A 20,335-nucleotide genomic window follows, 5' to 3' on the forward strand; every position below is an offset into this window, starting at 1 on the left:
TAAAGTACTTGGGTATTGCTCTGTCAAGAATCACACCTCAGTAAGATGCGTTGTCTTGTGGTTGATCCCTTCTTCTCTGCTTTCAGTCATGAGCCTTGCCTTATTTCATTTCTTGATTCTGCAAAATGTACTTTACACTTAAAAATAATAATAAAAAAGGAAATATTATATGGTTACAGACTTTTCAGTAAAATGTATTTGATAGAAGTGAGAAATAAAGCAGTTAATACCAATCTGACCAGCCTGTTTTCTGTGGATCACCCAAGCATTGTAATTGTAATACTTATATTGGATATAATTGAAAGAAGATCAGCCCCATTAAAATTGTACGTTGTATTTTTCCCTATCCTCTTCTTCCAGATGGTTATTAATCTTTTATTTGTGAGGTGGTTTGCCTACGGTGTAATCTGAGATTTTTCCTCCTGTCATTTAAGAGCATTACTTCTGTGTTTGCAGGTGGACTGAATTTTAATATGTTGAATTCTGTTAATTGCTTAGAATTTAAATGTTCTTCTTAATATCTTGAAAATGTATAATAAATTTTTAAAAAATTAAGTAATACCCACCCGTTCCTTTTATTTTTCAGCATTCTGTGAAGAGGGGTGCAGATTTGGTGGCACTTGTGTAGCCCCTAACAAGTGCGTCTGCCCTTCTGGATTCACAGGAAGTCATTGTGAGAAAGGTAAAGCTTTTCTGAAACACACTTTCTTCTTAGATAATGAGAAATATGATATGCTGAATTAAGAAGTAATTACTTTCCATTCCTTCATTCTGCTTGATGTTTTCTCTTTATTGAGGATATGACTGTTCCATAGCTGCCTTTTCCTAACTGAAAGCTAGTCTTAAATTAAACATGGGAAGTTCTAGGCAATCAAGGGTGGATCTGCTTTTGCTTCCAGTGGACGCTGTTAGTTAATTAGAGGGGATAGCAGATGAAGAGCATTGACTCCACCTGTCTTCTGTTGTGCAAACTGAAGGTCATCTTCTGCTTTTTCTGAATCTGTTGTGCAAATTAGACCGGAATTTGAATGCTTGCTTTTCACTTAAAGTTACTGAATTCTTAAGATTTTATTTGTTTCTAAGTCACTGAAACTACTGTTTTTCATAGAATCACGACCTATTAAAATATATCTCACTAGTGATGATTTGATTTCCCCTTTTCCCAGATTTTTTCCATTTCAAGATCTGCTTCTGACAGCCTCATAGGCCAATCTTTCTGTACTTTTCACAAAGATCTGGTTTCTTGTCTGCCTTAAATGAGAAGGAAGGGCTCTTACAGAATTCTGTGGAGAACTCTTATTAGATCCTTTATACAGCAGATTTGGGATTTTATTTTGGTCTATATTTATGGAGGTTTTATTTCACTTGAATAATCCAATGATGGAGGCTTTTTGCGTTGCATATTTGTTAACAAAACTTTTGCACTTGCCTTTACTAGTGGAAATAAAGGGAATTGTTAACATAGGATGCATGGTACTAGTATAGATGAGATTATAATTGATGAGTTTTTTTCTAAGGAAGAAAAAAAAAAGAAAACCAAGAAATAACTGTTAAGTTAAATCACTGGAACCACTTGTTACCCAGAGATTATTCAATAATTTGTGTGTTGCAGTGTCTGTTAAATACTTGGCTGTTCTACTATAATACAAAGTAATTTAAACCTGGTTGACAACAAATCTGCTTTGAGTAGCTTCTGAAAACTGCTAAAGCTTTTTATGGATGTGCTCAAACCGCTGCATACTGAAATCCCATATTTTCTAGTTGTCAGCATTGTTTCTAATTATTTGGGAATGAACTAGTATGTTATTATTTTCATATCATCTGGAATTAATTTGAGTACTGCATTATTTGGGTTATTTTGCCTGTAGTCTTTGGGTTATTTGTTTTAAATAGAAATAAACTCTCAAGCCTCCTGACATTCAGCAGTAAGTACCGGCAATACACATGGGGGAGTAATACAAGAAGTACCTGCTCCAGAGCCCCTATTACCATAGCTCCCTAGCCTCTAATCCTGCTAGTCATCCTCTTCCATGTATAGTTTTCTCGTTCCTTTCTAGAACATCTGTTACTCAGAGGGAACAGTACATTCAGAGAGATGCAGGATACCAAAAATAGGTTCTATTCAAAATATGGCACTGCAAAACCCGAACCTGCATTGCCCAGAGGTGCCCTGCCTACTCAGGGAGCCAGTGGCTTTGGGCCAGCTTTCAGCTCCACTGCCTATGTTTCCTTCACTCATGAATCTTAGAACTATCTTTTTCTTACAGCTGTAGAGGGACTTTCATAACCAGAACACAGAGGCTTTAAACTGTTGAAGCGATGGTTTAAAATTGATGAATGGATGACATAACCATTGTTGACTCCTATGTTTTTCATGTCTTTTGTATTCTTTTGGTCTAAAATACGAGTTAGCACACCAAGTAAAGGAAACATGGCAGGCGCAGTACTCTCATTTAATCAAGAAATTTAGAGGTAGATGTCAGAAGGAGCTAGCTTCTGTGTATAAAATCTATATGACTTGTAGCAGAAGGAAGTTTATTTTTTGTTTCTTTGAAGTTGTGTAGGATTTACCAGGATGCTACAAGTCAGGATAATGATGGTAATTTTCAGAAATCTGATGTGCAAACTGATTTGAGAATGAATAAGGCTTTTCATATAAGAAGTTGTCACATTTTAGTTGTGTTAAAGGGTTTGAAAACTTCAGCAGATATACCTTATGTCATATGCGTATTTCAGTGGCTAAGTGCATATCAGGTCTATGTGAGAACAGCTTCAGCCATCTGAAGGTGCATGTCCTGGAAAAACTAAATGTTCAGACTGGAAAGGTGATGAACTACCTTTGAAGCAGGCTTCCCTTTGCTTACCTGCTTTCTCCTCAAAGATGCAGTGCTGTTACGAAGAGGCAGCAGTTCAGCAAAGACTTCCCTCACAGTCTCACTGCATTTTGATGCAATGTTTTTAGAGGACATCTGAAATATTCAAAACCCATATTTTTTGTTTGGTTGGTTGGTTGGTTTTTTTCCCTGTTGTCTGTAGCGTTAGAAATAAGCACTTAGTTATGTTTAACAGATGGTAGCATTCCCTCAATCATTATGACTTAGACCAAAGACGGTGAAATGGTGGGACATCACTTTAAATCAAAGCTTAAATGTTCCTGGTAAGATCTTGTCTGATGGAAGCTCATGGTGAACTGATGCATATCAGAAGTAAATGATGTGTTTTGGTAATGTGTTCTATTCGCCACGGTGCATTTAAAAACGTCCTTCAAACTGACAACACGACAATTCCTTATATATTATTTGTGAGCTGAAAGGACTCATCACTGGCTAAAAACAGTATGGCCCAAATTGGCTTCAACATAATGAAAAGGGTAAAATGAACCAGTAATTAGAAATGTTGTTGAAAACCAGGTGCGTTTACTTCTGAATATGAATCATATGTTGCTCATCATTTCTGACTGTCTGGTTGAAATGATGATATTTGGTTAATTAAAAATTCAGAGATATTTGAGAAGGGTAGGATTTATGTTGGTAATTTACTCAGGTGAAATTAAAATACGCATTTAAGGCTTATGTACAAATACATAATTCAACATGCTGCTAAGAAGAATCACCTCTTGCCAGTTGCTTTGCCTGACATGAGGAATCATCGTAACAGTTGTGGGGCATCCTTTTCTTTTTGAAGGTGAACTGCAAATTGATATCCAGAGATACTGTCAAGTAATTCCTCCTTCCATCCATTCTTCCTAATGCTATTTCTCTAAGGATGTGCTTGATGCTTCTTACAAAATTTTTGTCATTTTCTATTTAGAATCTGATTCTGTCTTCTAATCAGTTATTTGGTTTGTTGTTTTGTGTTTAACTGGCCAGGGCTGAAATCAATGATCTCCATGATCATTACCATTTGTGATCATATTTAATACAGTTGTGATACCTGTGCTAGAGAATGTTTATGTTAGAAATTTTGCTGACATTGCTGTATGGTTCCAGCCTGTACATGCCTGGTGGCTGAGCTGGAGATACGCATCCTTCACTGTGTGCAATACTGTTGGCTTAAGCCCAGGTGCATCCTTGGCAGGGATTCCTGTTAAAGGCTTCTGAGAGACATTGTGGTGTTGCAGAGAGGAATGCAAACACAATACTCCGTGAGAGTTGTGGCAGCCTGGACTCAAATGCTCTCATTTTCCGCCCAGTGATGTTTTCTCCATCTCATATTTTTGCAACATTGAAGAAAAAAAAAAAAAAAATCTCATCATTCCTTGAGCTGCTTTTCTCTCTCTGTGGGTGAGCCACAGGTCAGTGGAGTGTTAATGTTGGTTTTGTAGACAGGGTTTGCCGTTATTCTGTATTTGTGGAATGTTAGTCATTACTGCCACTGGTGAAGTCAAGATAGGATAATCTATGATATCAAAGGCAGGAGTAAACAAATCATTGAGTGCCTAGAAATTGCTGTATGTTACAGACATTCCTTGAACACCTACCTGCATGTGTTAGAGTCCTATGTGTGAGCCTAAGAAGTACACACCAATCTCTCTGCAGCACTGGGATGGTGACCAGGAGCAGCAGAAATTTCAGCGAGGGGCGTTAGTTGCGGTATTTGTCTGTACCAATTCTAACTTTAGGAAATGAACAGGAAACAGCAGAAGGATTTGAAGCAGTGAGTTCCCAGCTAGGGATAAGTCAAGGAAAGTGTAGTGTTTTTCCAAAAGCTGCAGGAGGGCTTTTGGCAGTAGTGGGGCATTGCCTCCAAAAGGGATTCAAAACAAATGCACTATATCTTTGTTCCCCTGACTTACCAGAGCTGCTGTCACTTGAGCTGGTGCACAATGAATGGAGAATATGATTCCTGTAGATCAGAAGGGCATTGTGTAGGCTGGTGCTTAGAAAGGTAAATATTTTTGTGGTAGCTACATGTTTATAGTCTTTGTAAAGCACTGGAGAACAGTTTTCTCAGAAAATGATGGAATGCTGTCAAAGAATTACCTGCCAATAGTAAACAGTCAGAGCAAGGGTAAGATATGATGGTGAAGAATCATGATGTGATAATTACTGGGGATATTTTTTTTGTGTGGTTTTTGGGCTGCGTGTACAAAAGATTGTCTGATATTGGAGTGAGTGGTCATTTTCCAGTATGTACCATGGCTGAGAAATGTTCTTTGTATCCCAATAATTATATTGCGAGTGAAAAATAAAAGACAAATATCATCACTTGCAGTGTTGCATTAGTTACATATGTATTCTTCAGTGCAGCCATAGGGCATCATAGGTGTCACAGGTGTTCAGTGAAATATTGCTATGCTTATACTTGAAGTTGGGTATGTCATGTATATGTCATGGAAATGAGGAGGCCTTTAGCTGATTTGTTTCATAATAGTTGGCAGCATTTGGAGTTGTTGTCTAAGAAGTTGCAGGCTTCTTTGTGTACTTGTCTCTTAAATTGCTGCTTCTGGAACATATTGTGTTCTGCAGCCCTTTGGGTAAAACTCCCTGCAGTCTGTATTCCTTTGGACACTGGAGAAAGTAAAAATTGTGAGAATTGCATTTCCATGTGCTGTTTCTTTGATTGCTGAGCTGGATCAATCTTTAAGTGTGTAGCTATCAAAGACATTTCAGTTGAGGAATCTGGTTTTAAAAAATAAGCAAACAAAACCCAGAGCAAAGCAGAGAAAGAGATTTTTTTTTCAGTGAGTACGGTAAGCTAAATGTCAAAACTCTCTACCTTTCTCTGTCTAAGATCTTTTGTAAAATATGAAGCAAGGTTTATTTTGGGAAACAAACCAGCTGTGCAGCTGTGGGCACAAGGCTTTGCATGAGATTCTAAAGCCTCTCATTTCAAGGCAAGGCAAAGCCAGTATAGTATGAGATCAGAGGGGTAAAGTGAATGATGCTTAGCTTATTACAGAAAATGGTGATTGTGGCTGATATGACACTCCTGAGGGTGTGACAGATCCAGAGAAGGCAGATGCTCCAGGTGGTCGAGGTTACCCTGCTCCATTTGCTGCCAAGCTGTTTACAGCATTTGCCCCAGTGCTGCTTATCCCAAAATAGCAAGGGGTGATATCTTAATGTGATAGAAGAAACAAAGCTGTCATTTGTAAAGATATCAGGGAATAGATCAAAGAACATCTACTAGAAAAATCTGATTAAGACCATCTCTGAGGATCAGGGGGACATCTGTCTGCTAATCAGCAAATAACTCTTCAGTGGAAGAAAAAAGTTGTTCTCACAATGTCAAACCAAAGAAAAGTGAAATATCCCAGACCAAGAAGATCATACATCCACCCAGCTGACCATAGCATGAGACTGGACTCATTTTTGCAGTGCTTACACTGCCTCATGTACGGTAAAAGTTTCGTTTCAAAAGCCAGGAAAACCATTAAGCAGACACTGGGTTTAGGGTGGTGTGGTTTGTTTTTTGTTGTTTGATTCCTCTCCGCCCCCCCTTCCCACCAAGGGATATTTTTATGTGGCTGTATAGTTTATTTGTTATGTTCTGGTGTCTGTGTCTGTATATTTTTGTTTGTTTGTAATGAAAGGAATATCTGCTATATTAATCTTTTATGTTAGCTGAGATGATATATTGACGTTTCAGGTTACAGATGGTTCTAATATTCTAATGTTTTATTATTTGTATGGCTTGTAGTCATAAAATATCTCTTTCATAGTCTTCTAATTTGGTGAAGGACATTGTATTTTTTTTTTAAAGTCACAGAAAATTGTGTTTGTTTCCCCCTCTTTGGTCCCTAAAGCTTGCACTTAGAAATTGGGTAGTATTATATTGCTTATCCTGGCTGGGATTATGCTTGCTACTCTAGGTTCCTACAATTTTAATTTCTCCACTCAAATTTCACTTACCTCATGCTGACCAGTATCTATATGCCAGCTGGACACATCAAGTATTACTTAAAGATGTAGTTTTATTTAGACTAGAGAAAGGCAGGATTTAGTTAGTTGACATCTAACTTGCATTTAGATTCATGCAAAACAATGTAATCAAGAGGTAAGATCAGACTTTCTAGTGCACATAAGATCCAAACCCATATTCTTAAATCTTTATTCTCTTGCCTTAAGCATTAAGAAAAATACCTTTATAGCTAGTGTCTTGGCATGCTATGTTTCTTTGTGTCTCAGTTGCTGTTCTGAATGTTCTTGAACTAGTATCTTGTGAAGACCCGCTATAGAACTTATTGTAACGCTTACAAAAATAGTTGCTAGGTTTTATTATTCCTTAATACCTTAGTAGTGAAATGAAAATACATGTGCTATTTAAAGAAATGAATGGATGTGACTTCATGAAGTCAGTGGCTTTGCATCTTTCTTTTGTAATGGAGCAATAGATTTGACTCCTTCGCTGTGTCTTTCTTGCTGAAAATCAGGCAATGAAAAATCTCAAAAGAAAATGACAGTAAGTGCTTTAGAAGGGAAGAAGAGCAGGAAAATTTAGGAGATTGATGACGCACATGGACCTCCAGTGATAAAGAAGCAATTAACAGAAGGAGAAACTCCGAACAAAATCATGCTGTCTCCTGTAGATTCAGGTACCCTGCCAAAGTGTTGGATAGTAACCTCTGTTCAATCTCTTAAAAAGCTGTTACCAATTGTCTAGAAATTAGAGATGAATAGTCCTTGTAGTAGTATGGGGTGAACTGACTGAATTTAATATTAAAAATTGACTTTTTGATGTGGTGAGGACTAATAAACATAGCTTTCATAGAACCACTTTAAAGCAAAACGTCTCTTTATTTCATCAGAATTTAGTGATTTAGTCAGTCAAGCTCTACATGAGAGACACCTTCTGCCACAGTTGGGTTGAACTTTCAAAAGACTCTTTACAGAACAAGGCTGCATAAACTCTGTGAAGTTTAAGAAAATTCAGGAGTATAAGAGCACCATTCAGATGAATGCTTACATGAGCTATACCAGTCGGCGTGTCTCTGCAAGACAAATCCTTCCTCTGAGCACGTTTTGTGAGCCCCTGTGTGTCCCCATTCCCATGTCACTAGCTGCATGTGGCAACCAGTGGAGCCAACTGGCCGTTGCCTGGCTTGGAGTAACTTCCAGAGCAAAGTGAAGGGGGAAGTAAAGAGATAGTCCTTGTGTTTCCCTGGAGCTGGACTGGCTGCCCACCCTGCTTCTTAGGGAGCCTCTCGGCAAAGACAACGCTCCTGGAGTTGCACCTTATACTACTTGGTTGCTGTCTTACAGTGGCATACCTTTGTGAAGGAGAACTTCTCTTTCGGTGCTAAAGAGATGCATGTCAGAAGGATACGGTGCATTTCCTCAGGTTGAGTGTAACTGTGCAAATAGATGGATGTTTGTATAGTTTATTTCCATAATGTGCAAGGAAGACAGGGAGCCCAGTGAGGGGGTGAAGGCAGTATTCACAGGCAAAAAGGAGGTGCCTGTCTTTACTAGGTGACAGAAAAGCATGCTGTGAGGAATGTGGGCTATTCTACCTAAAAAGGTGAAAATTGTTAGGGCCTTTCTTTGCCCTCTGCTTAGCCCCCTGGAAGTCGCTGGGGGAAAGGGAGGCTGGTTTGTTCCTGTTGTCTTTGGGGTTTTTTTTCGGCTGCTGTGACATGCAAAGTGGTAGATGTTTACTCATCCATAAGTTCTAATTATGTATTACAGGAGGAACATCATGTTTAGAAAGACACAGGTGAACTAAGCAGTAACAAAATCCTGAGCTCTGAATACAAAAGCCCCATATTCCCTCTGAACTTCCTATAGCCGTCAGCCTACATATCTGAATTTTGTGCAAAAGCCTTGCGCAAGCTGAGGCTGTGGAATTCATTCCCTGCTAGAGGCCATGTTGCTTTGGCCCTTTCTTGGAGCACTCAATCCCTAACTCAGCATTCATCCAGTTTATCGCCAGGAACATCTCCCACGCCTTCTGTGCAGTCATATCTACTTCAATTTCCTCTTGGATTCTGAGGACTCAGACAATGACATTTAAATTTGTTTCAAGTGTCAGAATAATCTCTTGAATATTTTAAAGAAAACAGAGATCTACAAAGCACTCAAGAATGTGAGCAAATATTCCTATTTCTATTTGAGGTATATATTAATGAAATTTCCATTTGCAACTAAGAAGTTTCCATGTATGAAGCATTTCTCATGATGTGAGCTGTACAGAAAAGACAGAAAATACCTACTTCATGATGCATTAACTATAAGCCTCCTCTCTCGTTTTACTATAATTAATTAAAAAAACCCAACACAAGTCTGCTTTGAGGACAGTGCATTAATGCTTATTTTATAACCTAGTTTGTCAGGACTTTCTGACCCCCTTTTTTGGTTCTTCCAGACAGATGCCTACATCTGTGAAAAACAGATTATTTCCAAGGTGAAATATCAGAATAGGTAGTGGACTAACTAAATATTAAATAAAAACTACCTCAGTCTGTCCAACTACAGGGAGTATTTAGGAGACTTTACTGAGTTTAGTAAGCTCTTTGCCACCTTACTTTTTATTTTTAATGGCCTGCTTTGGACTGGAGAGCAAACCATGAATATTTAAATTTGCTGATAACCTAGAAATATAACTTGAGATGTGCAGAGCAGGCCCAGAGAGGACATTTTTTGAAACAGATATTCTGTTGGCTTCAGTGGGAATTTCACCTGAGTGGAAGCCTTAGGATCTGGTACAATTGAACTAGGTGAAACGAAAAATAAATGTCTCTAGTAATAAAAGAGCATTTAGAGTGGGGTTTTTATGTGGAACAAGCTGTGTTAGTTGCAGTTACTAATGATAAATATGACATTTTTAACTCATTGATTTATGATACAAATTTAACTAGTTTATCTAGGAGTAAGATCCTATTCAAACTGGGTAGAGAATTCAGTCTCTTTAGAAAATTTGTTCAACTCTGAGAATTTTACTATGAGGAGCCATGTTTCTGCTGAAGTTTAATACAGTGAATGCTAACGTATTTCATGAGTGATTCATTGAAGTTAATCAAGGTATCATGAGAGAAAATGTGCCTCAGTCATCAGAACCAGCATCAGAAAATTATTTCTTTTGACCAATAATGTGACAAGTGAAAGGAATGGAGCAAAACAACATGCTGATGTTGTTAGGGGTATTGTGTATTTAATTCTGACAAAAAGTCAGTTTTCCTGCTTTTTTTCTTTTTTAAGATTTTTTCCCCTGGAAAGTTACAGTAGGAGGAGAACATTTTAAGCTGATGGAAGTGATGCAACAGGAAAAAAAAAAAAGGTGTTACCTGCAAGATCTTTTCCCCTGTAGCCACCTCCACTTGCTTTCATTGGGCTGACATTCTAGAAAGATATCGTGTCCCCATTCATATAATCCTTGGAAGGCGAATAAAATGACATAAATCACTTTGCTCTCTTATGTGACTTATGTGGATTGCATTTTATGTACAATGAGGATAACTAATCAAATTATTTTGGTCAGGGTGAAAATATGAATTAAACTCTTGTTGAAGGGAGTGTTTTCCTTTCTTTATTCACTGAGATAGCCCCTGTAACATGTACAGTTGTGTTGAACTTCAGTCATTTTGAGTATCTGGTTTTGTAAGAGTGATGCCCATGGTTTTCAACAGTCTGCTGCAGGAAGACTGCAGAATTGGGTGGTTGTTATGCAACACCACAGTGAAGAAAAGCCTACAACAGAAGGAGCTGGCTTTTTGCAAAATCTGCTGGATTAAAATTGGTGTGTGGACTCAAGAAAATAAGTCTGTCTTCTTTAAGGATTGTACTCGTGTATGTACAGAGAAGAAAAGAAGTAGGAAGTTTTGCTCATATAGAACCTTACAAACTTTCTCATCCTCTTGCAAGACTTTTTCTGTGTCAGGTGAAACATTTTTATTGTCCATAGTCTTTTTGATAGTTATCTGTCTGTTCTGCTGCAGAAAGTACATCATGTACCCAAAGACGACTCTTCACAGAGGACATTTTAATGGATAATCCAGCATATCGTGCCTGATGGAACACCAAAAAGTCAGTAGAGTAATACCTGTTGGGTGTGAAAAAGGCCTACGAATCCATCTGCTAGAAAGTACGGCTTGAAAGCCTATTCCAGATTCAGAGCTCACTAACTTGCTGTGCAGATTCCTATTGCTTTTGTTAGGCTTTTATTCACACTTGTAGTTGCAGAGAAAGAGTATGCGAGATGTTAAAATAATACTTTGCATAATGTAAGGTACATATGAAGCATCAAAGTAACTTGGATGGTTCTGAATGAATGTTTGCTAGTTCCCTTATGATTGAAGTAGCTTTAAAATAACAGTTGTACTCAACCTCAAGGAACTACATGTTAAAGTTATTTTCAAAGTTTTTATAATGGTATGATAAAAATCTGTACAGTCCTTCATATTTGCTGGAATAGAGTTCCTCCTAAATACATCAGTCATTTTTTTGCCTTTAAAAACAGAACCTCTGATTTAGCAACTCAGGCAGATCAATAGCTGGAGTTTTCTACTACTTAAACTGTGTAACATCTGAATTATTTCTTTCCACATGTAATATCTACTAAGTAGATCAGTCATTTCAGAGACAAACATAAATGGAGTTTTTATGTGAAAGAGTGAAATCCTCTTTCTTATTTGATTTTTTTTTTTTTTTTTCCCTTCCTGAAGAGACATTCTCTATATGCTGGCAATCTAATCTTTGGAATGGTACTGATTTATCTTTTGAATGAAACATGAAATGAAAGCACTAAACACTTCTGGTCGTTAAAGATCAAGTTGAACCTGTATCCTATTTCAGCTCAGGTAATTACATGCTGCCTTCTTTAGCAACGTCAGTCAGATAAATTACTTCTTTCAAATAGCTGTCTGGCTACCATGGAGTGGTATCCGTGTCTTAACTTTCATAGATAGCTACATTTCTGTGATAAGTTACAGATCCTTACAGCTTTTGGTGGCAATTACATGGTTTAAAATGTGAATGACTCTTAGGTGGGGTACAAGCACGTAGACATACAAGAGTGAACTTGACACTGCCCTTCTTCTTGTACTGTCTTGGAAGCAGTGATATCTCTGATCTGGACAGCAGAGTTCACCAGGGCCAGTTATAGGTTCTTGCATAACTACCACATCTTCTTGTAAGCTGGAAGGCGGAGGGGCTTTTTGAGCTGAGAAAAGCAGAGGGTCACCCAGACTCTGATAAAGATTCCGTGCATCACCCTCACATGTGCTGCAGCCACCCAACTTTTTCATACTAGCCTACTGGTTTATTGCTGGTTTGGCTGTAGGCACTCCTCAGTTTAGGAGAGATTAAATAGATTTGTCTCATTTCCAAGGTAGTATTTTAACAAGTAGCCAGGATGGGTCTGTCCTTCCTTTTGCAGTAGAGACACTAACCTTGAGAACCAATGAAAGTTTTCAGGCTGAGAGGTGAAACAGCTTTGTAGCCATGAGGAGAAGGTTGGTTCTTCTCTTGAGCGTTACCAAAATATTGAAACTGGTCTGCTGTTGATCAGTCAGCAGTTACGGCCACTACAGGTATTTTACTTGCTTACATGACCATTTATGAAGACTGAATTCCAGTGAAGAGATGTTTTATGAAGACCCTCTGGGTTCCTGTTTGATGCTTTCAAGCACAGGTATGACACAGCTCCAATATGGGAGAGATGTTTAGCTATGATGTAAGGAAAAAAATCCTCTCTGGCAATTCTTTGTGATTGCGTTTCCTAGAAAGAGACTGAGTGGTTCCTCTAGGGTTGTGTGTGTGTGTGTTTGGTGTGGGTTGTGGTTTTTTTTGGTGTGTGTTTTTTTGTTTTGTTGTTGTTTTTGCTTTTTGCCATAGACTTGAATAAAGAATGTCCTATAAGCTGTGTCAGCCTCTGCAGAAATTAAGTTTAGTAGTGTGACAGGACAATTTCTTTTTTTCTGCCAAATACTTACTCTGTGCCTTTCTACAACAGCTGTCATGTTCCCCTCTTGTGACAGTCCCAGCTCTGGAAAGCCTATCAATCTGTCCAAAATGAATTAAAAACAGGAAAAAAAACCCCACAACCCTCTGCATATCACAAGGGATTTTTGTTTTGTGTCATTTACAACTCAGGCAGACTGTGAATTCTATAGTTAACGGGAGCTGCTTTTTGGGATGAGACTTTCATTGCCCACTGAAGCCTATCTTTCTGTCTCCCACCTTTAATTGTTTTGTTTCTCACTCTTGGAATGTCCAACACAGAATTTTTCAATTCTTTCTGTTAACTGTGTGGAGAAAGTAGAGATTTAATTCCTACCTCAGAAATTTTCTTCCATTTTCTCATCTGAAATCTTGTTTCTCCTCTAACTTTTACAGAGTTCACAGCTGATGCAGTTTGTGAGATGTATGGTATGTGCTGATAGCAATAACAACTCCCTCAATAGTCCCATTAATCATTTACAGGCCAGGGAGTCAGATACAGTGTGATAATGCCTAGTTATTCCTAAGGCATCCCTTTTGAGATGACTGAGTCATATGTTTCTTTTTGAAGAGAGCTTTGATATTTTTTTTCCCCTTCCCCTCTCCCTTCCCCCCATCTTTTCTCAGCAGGCTTTATTAAGTATATCATTGCTGAATAAGATGAAAGTAAGTTCCATGTGTAGATGGATGGATGGATTCTGAAGATACAGAATCTGATCAATAATGACCAGAATTTCCTGAAATCTGATGTCTGTCTGACTGATTTGACTGGGGGGGATTTTTTCAGATCCCCCCATGATATATAGTTCACCAATGTAAAAAGAATTAAATACAAAAATACACAAGAAGGAGGTAGTCCACTACTCACTTGTCCAGCTGCTACAAAAAGATATATGCCTTTGTTATAGGTTGTCCTAGTACTAGTAACAGTTTCCTTACTGGGTGTTAAATAAATTAACTGGTGTGTTAAATCCATTATTATATCTTTTTACTACAATCAGCAAAATGAAATTGGTCACTTATTAGTCCATTTGCTGAATAGTTTCGACAGTGAACTCATTCACTGTAAAAATAAATTGCAATAGCTCCTTTTGGAGGAAATTCGTCTGGGGGAAGGCACATCGAAAATGGGAAATGTAATACATTTGACATTGCTGCTGTATTGATCTTGTGGAAGAGTGGAAGACATCTCACTTCATTGCATTTAATGTGATATGTTTCATGAATGCTAAATTCAATCTAGCTCAAGAAACTTACATATAGTATATTCACATTTTTAGATTTCATGTTTCACTCTTTTTTACATTGCTGTATATTAAGCACCAAACTTAAAGGACATAGTTTTCCTAAGCCAAATTGAGAAATAAAATTAGGAAAGAATTAAGGAAAGAATTTTGTGTCAATCAAAGCTAAAAATGACAAATTCCATAAACTGCCTGTATAAGCAACAACAAATTTGAATTTTCCACAGAAGGAATTATAGTATTTTTTGAGTCATGAAGAAAATGGTCCAACCTAACCAGGAAGCAACTCCTTAATTCTTTTTCTTTTCACTATTGGAATATATCACTTTTGAGTATAAATCAAACATGATACCTAAGCTGAAGAGCTGACCATATCTGAACCACAATGTAAAGCCCAGAATAGTTTGTGAAGATATAAAGCCTAACGGGCTTTCTGGTTTCCATAACCTTTTGGTTTATACTGTCAGTTGTATTGAAACAGGATGAGAATCTTGACCTGTCAAATTTGATGAAAAGGGATTTTGTAAAAAGCCTGATTTATCTGAGAGAGTCATAAAACGCTTTGTCATTTTTTACCCCACTGAGTTGTCTTACACTAAGAGCAGTCATATTGATTCCAATTGTCTAGTAATGATGTAAAGTACAGCTCGGTGTAAGAGCAGGTGGTGGAAAATGCTAGCCAAGAATAAATTGATCCAAACAGCGTAACTAACAAAAAGAAAATAAAGTGTTAATATGTATTCATAACAACATTTTGAAAGTAACATTTTATTCAGAATATCAGAGTCATTTGTTTGACATTATAAATGTCAAGCTTTATAAATATTGGGGTATAATTAATGTATGGTTGTGGTTTGTCTTTTTTTTTTTTTTTTAAACAATTTGTATAACACTTAAGAATTGTACTTGGCTCCTTCTTGGGTCACTAGGTGATTCTGAATTTCTGAACTCAAGATGAATCTATTGTTTGATCCTTCAAGTTTGAATTGTTCCAGTGAATGATTAAGCGCCGACTGGGAACTAGGAGGCACTGAATACCTTTTCTTGTGGCTCTGAAGATTTTGACTGGATGAATTTTAATCTTTTCAAGAAAAAAATATTTTAATGTAGTGCACAGTGCTTTAAAGTGTTTAAGGTGGACATGTAAAGAGAGAATGAATTCTCTGTAATGTTAATGATCTGCCGTATCGGATCATGCGCACACAGAAAATTAAGTTATGCGTATTGAGGAATGTAAGCATAGAAGCAAAACCTAAGAATGGGGGGTCTAATTCCGTCTTTCTTGTGTATATCTTATATATTGGCACATTGTGTGAATATTTGTACTGTTTGGGAATGCTGCCACAAGTAAGGTGGCAGAAGCTTGCTTAGCACAGAGCATCTTTTCTCTAGATTATGTAGAAAAGCATACTGTCTTTAAATATGTTTGGACTGTTATTATTTTATTTTTACAGCATAGAAGGAGGATAGAAGAAGGGGGAAAAAAAACGCCTTGACATTCTTGAAAGTTGATTGAGGAGTTAGCATAGAATGTATTTTATAAAGTGCATTGCATCAGATAGGACTATATAGTCTGTTTATAATCCCATTTAGGGACTATAAACAAGAAAAATTATATGGACAAGTTATATATTTCAAGCAGACTTTAGCAGTAGATTCCAATTTTGAGGAGGTCAGTCGTAATGATTGTGACTCGATTGTCATGTTGTTAATTTCAAACAACATTTTTGTTATACCATATAAAATAGCACTAATATAAGGGACCGTGACAATTTATGGACATAAAGATTATTTTATCTTTGGAAACAACTGTTAATAAATTTGTCACATCAAAAGAGTAGAGATCATAGTTGTTTTGTGGATCTTAATAATCAGCTATTTTATGAAATTCCCTGCAGCTGTTCTCCTAAGACACCAGGCATACACATTGCAAGGCAAGGGATGAACAAAGACCTGGTATAAAGTCATCACAAGTCTTGGGTTCCCTTCCATGAGTGAAGATCCTGAGAATTTGGCAAAGTCATCCTCAAGGACAGCTGTCCTAAGACAGCCAGACAGATTTTCTTTTTCTCTGGGTTTTGAAAAGCCAAGATAAAGCCTCCTTTAAAAGTCAAGTTTATGTTGGAAAGATGAATTGATTATTCTACTATTAAGGGCTGACTTGGCTGTACATGGGTCCTCCTGCTTTCAGAAAGAAAATCATAAGCAACTCCTTTAGTTGCACCTATATATTTTGCAGATACGTAATGTATATATAGTATAGTTTGTGTTTGACTGAAGTGATGTGGAGTGCAAAATTTTCTTGTAAATGTTGGCAGATAATCACAGTATTCATGAATTCTCATTTATTTTTCTTCTACTTCCCTTTCAAAAATACCCAGTGTTGTTGTGAGCATTCTGTTACATCTAGAAATTAGTTTGAAAGTGAGATAATCTAATCTAAATTCAGTGTAAATATAAATACTGCTAAAATATGCTTTCAAGACTAACATAGGATTGTGTGTGTACTGTGGGCTGAAGGTCACTGCTTGTTTTCAGAAAACAAGGATTTCTGTCTCTAAGTTGTACATTACTAGTTCTAAGACATAAGTTGTGATTTCTATATATGTTTGCTCTACGGAGATCAGTACAAACAAAATGTTACGTAGGTAACCACTTCCGATGTATTTTTCTTGTGTTTTCTAATAACGTATCCTAGATCTGTAGAATTATGCAGGTGTGTCTGGATAGCCTTCATGTGAGAGATTCTTACATAGTACTGAAGAAGTGGAATAGAAATGTTTTCATTATTCTAGTTCTGAATTTTATCTGTGTTACAGCTTTGTGCGCCTATATGCATTTAGAGTGGCTTAGGTGGTGTTATGATTTTTCCAAGACCTGTGATGTTGTCCCAAAATGTTGTTTCTCTCCTAGCACCTCCATAACTATGAAGTCAGCTGCACAAGAAAACGATGTGCTGATATGGTGCAAAACAGTTTCTAGTTATCTATTTAACCTTATCTTCATGATTTATTATTTTACCCAGATGTGGATAGTGAGAATATGAAGTCCCTTTAGATGATTGTATGAATGGCTAAATATGCATGTTGGGTAGGCTTACGTTAGGAAGCGCTGTGAATTCCTTTTCTTTGGAGGTTAGATGGATTACGTGGTCATATGGGTAGATAATGTAGCACAGATAATACTGTCCTTGTGGTCCTTCATAGATCAAACTTTTGATTTCATTGTTTGTTTGCTCTGAGAAGTGATCCTGAGTATTACAGCATTTAGATGTGAGGATTTCTGAAATGGTGTACTGCAAATTTGGCTTCAGACTGTAAACATGTGTTGTAACCATGTAAGAATTATCAAGTGAATAATACTGTGAAAATATTTTGGATTTAAAAAAACTCGAACAGCCCATATGTTGGACTTTTAAACTGTAATTTAGAATTCAATATAAATGCAAGCTTATTAATATTTAAAAGGAGAATCTTTTCTCTAAAATCAATGAGTAGATGTAATTATTTGTTTTAGCAAAGAGGTTTAAAAATGAGAAATTGTCTACTGGTGTGGAACTGTCCTAATGCCGCTGGCTATGAATATATTATAGAGCGATATCTTTCTAGAAAACATTTCTGCCCTGTCATCTTCATTTAATACAGTCATTTTCTGCTTTATTCATTTCACCTGGGTTAAATTTTGTTTATACTGTAATGCAATTTGTGTTACTGAATATGATTCTCCTAGGTCCCTCACTCTGACTGATAGATATAGCACTAGCCTGCGACTTGTCTTTGTTTTTATTGCTGAAATCTGCTTGCATCAGAAGTACGTAAATAATGAAGCTGACAGTAATTTAATACCATGGAAAAGCATTTTAGAACAAAAGCCACTAATTTCCTGTGTGTATATCTTTCTGTGACTTTTTAGGCCCTTGTATTACTCTACCTGCATTACTTGTTTGCACCAAAACCAAGAGACGAATGTGTTGCTGAAGATATTTTTGCAATGAATGTTCAAGGTTTGAAAACTAGAAGATGTGTATTTCCTTTGATTAGCCTTTTCATTAACTTCAAGCTGTTTTGGCAGATTTTCTTACTCAACATAATTTGCTCTTGACATGTATTGGTATTAAAACATACTTTTAAATAATATATGTTGTTTCTAATATTAAACTATGTTGTATAATTGACTTTCAAGATTTCTGAAAAGAATACTTTTTTGGACAGAAAATAATGTAATCCTGTGACCTAAAGTTATTATGAGGAAAAAAACCCAACCCTTAGTTTGTTTTACCTCTCTTATTTTAGAGAATGGAGGCGGTCACCTAGATTTATTCTCTTTATTCTGCAGTATTCTGGAGCCTTTTATTTTACCGTTTTGAATAGATCTGAAGTTTCTGACAGCAGAGTATGCGTGGAAATGGTTAGGACTCAATATAACACACACAAGTGGCAGATAAATATCTGCATGTGGTTCTTGTTTCTTGAGCCATCAGACTTCCTTGGCATTGTTTCATGCCACTTTCTGTACTGGTTTCTTTTGTCCACTGGTGACAAAGGGTGACTGCGGCTTGCCCGTGCTCTGCTCAGTGTGACCTGTCTGAAGCAAGGCTTGAATATATATCTCTGTTGAAAAGGAGAGTAAGACAGAAGGTGAAGCGAGCTGTCGGATTATGAACGTAATGATTTTTAACTTCTCTCCAAAAGAAAACTTGTGATGATCTTGTGACCTCTTGTTTCCACCGTATTGGTAGGGGAGTGTCTTATCAGCTGTTCAGTGTTTGATATAACAGGTAGATGAGTAATTCTGCATTAAGGGCAGTAAAATTCAGACATGTTAATGGTCACCCCTTGTGTTCATTGAGGCCCGTAATTCTCTGGTATGGGTTTTGTGTGTGTGAGGGAGATACAATGGGGATAAATGGAGCACCTTCTCATGCAGAATAACACTAAGAGTGTTTTTCTTGAAGTTGAGATGTGTGACATATTTCTCCAACGATGTATACTGCTTTCTAACCCCTGTTTTATTGTGTGAAAGATGGGTGTTAGTATCTGTTCTTAACTTACAACAGGATGTCTCGAGGAAGAAAGTATAGATGTATCTGTGGTTTGACTGCTGGAAGTCTAAGCAAGAACTGTTTGAAAATGTTCTTATGGTTTCAGTTCTTTGAAACCTCCATGAGTACTATGGAGGCTGCTCCTCTAAAATCATCATTTGTCTGCTACAAAAGCAATGCAAAATGAAGAACTGTTGTACCCCACATGTGATATCTCTCTCTTTTCCTGGCTTCCAATGAAACTCACTCAACTTCATACATTTAGCTGCTTTTTTTGAATTTTTTTTTCTTTTTATAGGAAGCAGGATTGAAAGAAAAAGCAATGCTGAAGCATGGATTATACAAAGCACTTTGATATGAATAATAAACTATAATTGTTCGTTCTTCTTTACTTCCTCCTCCTCCTTTCCTCTGTGAGAATAAGATAAAAAAATGGTCCTATAATTGAAAAGAGACTGTGTAATTTGCTTTGCCAACAAAGACCCCCTAACTTCTATCCTTGTTTCTTCCTACTGTAAACTTTGTATTAGATTTTGCAGGGCATATCTGGAAATAAAGCATCTGATAAATCTGATGGCAGTCAGCTTCTCTGTGAGAGCATGGTGTTCATGCCACTCAAAATTGCCTGGAGAAGAGAAGGCTCCGGGGTGATCTTATTGCAGCCTTCCAATACTTAAAGGGGCCTACAGGAAAACTGGATAGGGACTTTTTACAAGGGCACGTAGTGATAGGACAAGGGGCAATGGCTTTAAACTGAAAGAGGGCAGATTTAAATTAGGAATAAGGAAGAAGTTTTTCACTCAGATGGTGGTGAGGCACTGGAACAGGTTGCCCAGAGAAGTTGTAGATGCCCCATCTCTGGAAGTGTTCAAGGCCAGGTTGGATGAGGCTTTGGGCAACCTTTTGTTGTAGTGGAGGGTTTCCCTGCCCATGGCAGGGAGGTTGGAACTAGATGATCCATCCATCTAGATGGATCTAGATGACCTTCCAACCCTAACCATTCTATGATTCTATGAATTTCGTGGCTGCTGTTGTTTGAAATTGTTCTTTTTACTGAAAGGAGGTTGCTAATAGAGTTAGACATGACTCTTCATGGTACTGATGAGAACATAATCTTCATTGGTGCTCGCTCTTCTGTGGGCTGTTGTCTCAGTGCGAAAAGACTCATTTAC

The 20,335-nt window shown here is 37.3% G+C and overlaps 1 protein-coding gene across 1 annotated transcript in view; it reads left to right on the forward strand.

The window, feature by feature from the left end:
- The window catches only part of NELL1 (neural EGFL like 1), a 299,689-nt gene that overhangs the window by 229,874 nt on the left and 49,480 nt on the right, over positions 1 to 20,335 (forward strand). The window contains exon 15 of the mRNA XM_086613002.1: positions 587 to 682. Coding sequence (XP_086469128.1) covers positions 587 to 682 — 96 coding nt within the window. The remainder of the gene's footprint in view (positions 1 to 586; positions 683 to 20,335) is intronic.

This window comes from Tauraco erythrolophus, chromosome 6 (genome assembly GCF_009769465.1).
Source record: "Tauraco erythrolophus isolate bTauEry1 chromosome 6, bTauEry1.pri, whole genome shotgun sequence".
Classification (NCBI taxonomy): domain Eukaryota; kingdom Metazoa; phylum Chordata; class Aves; order Musophagiformes; family Musophagidae; genus Tauraco; species Tauraco erythrolophus.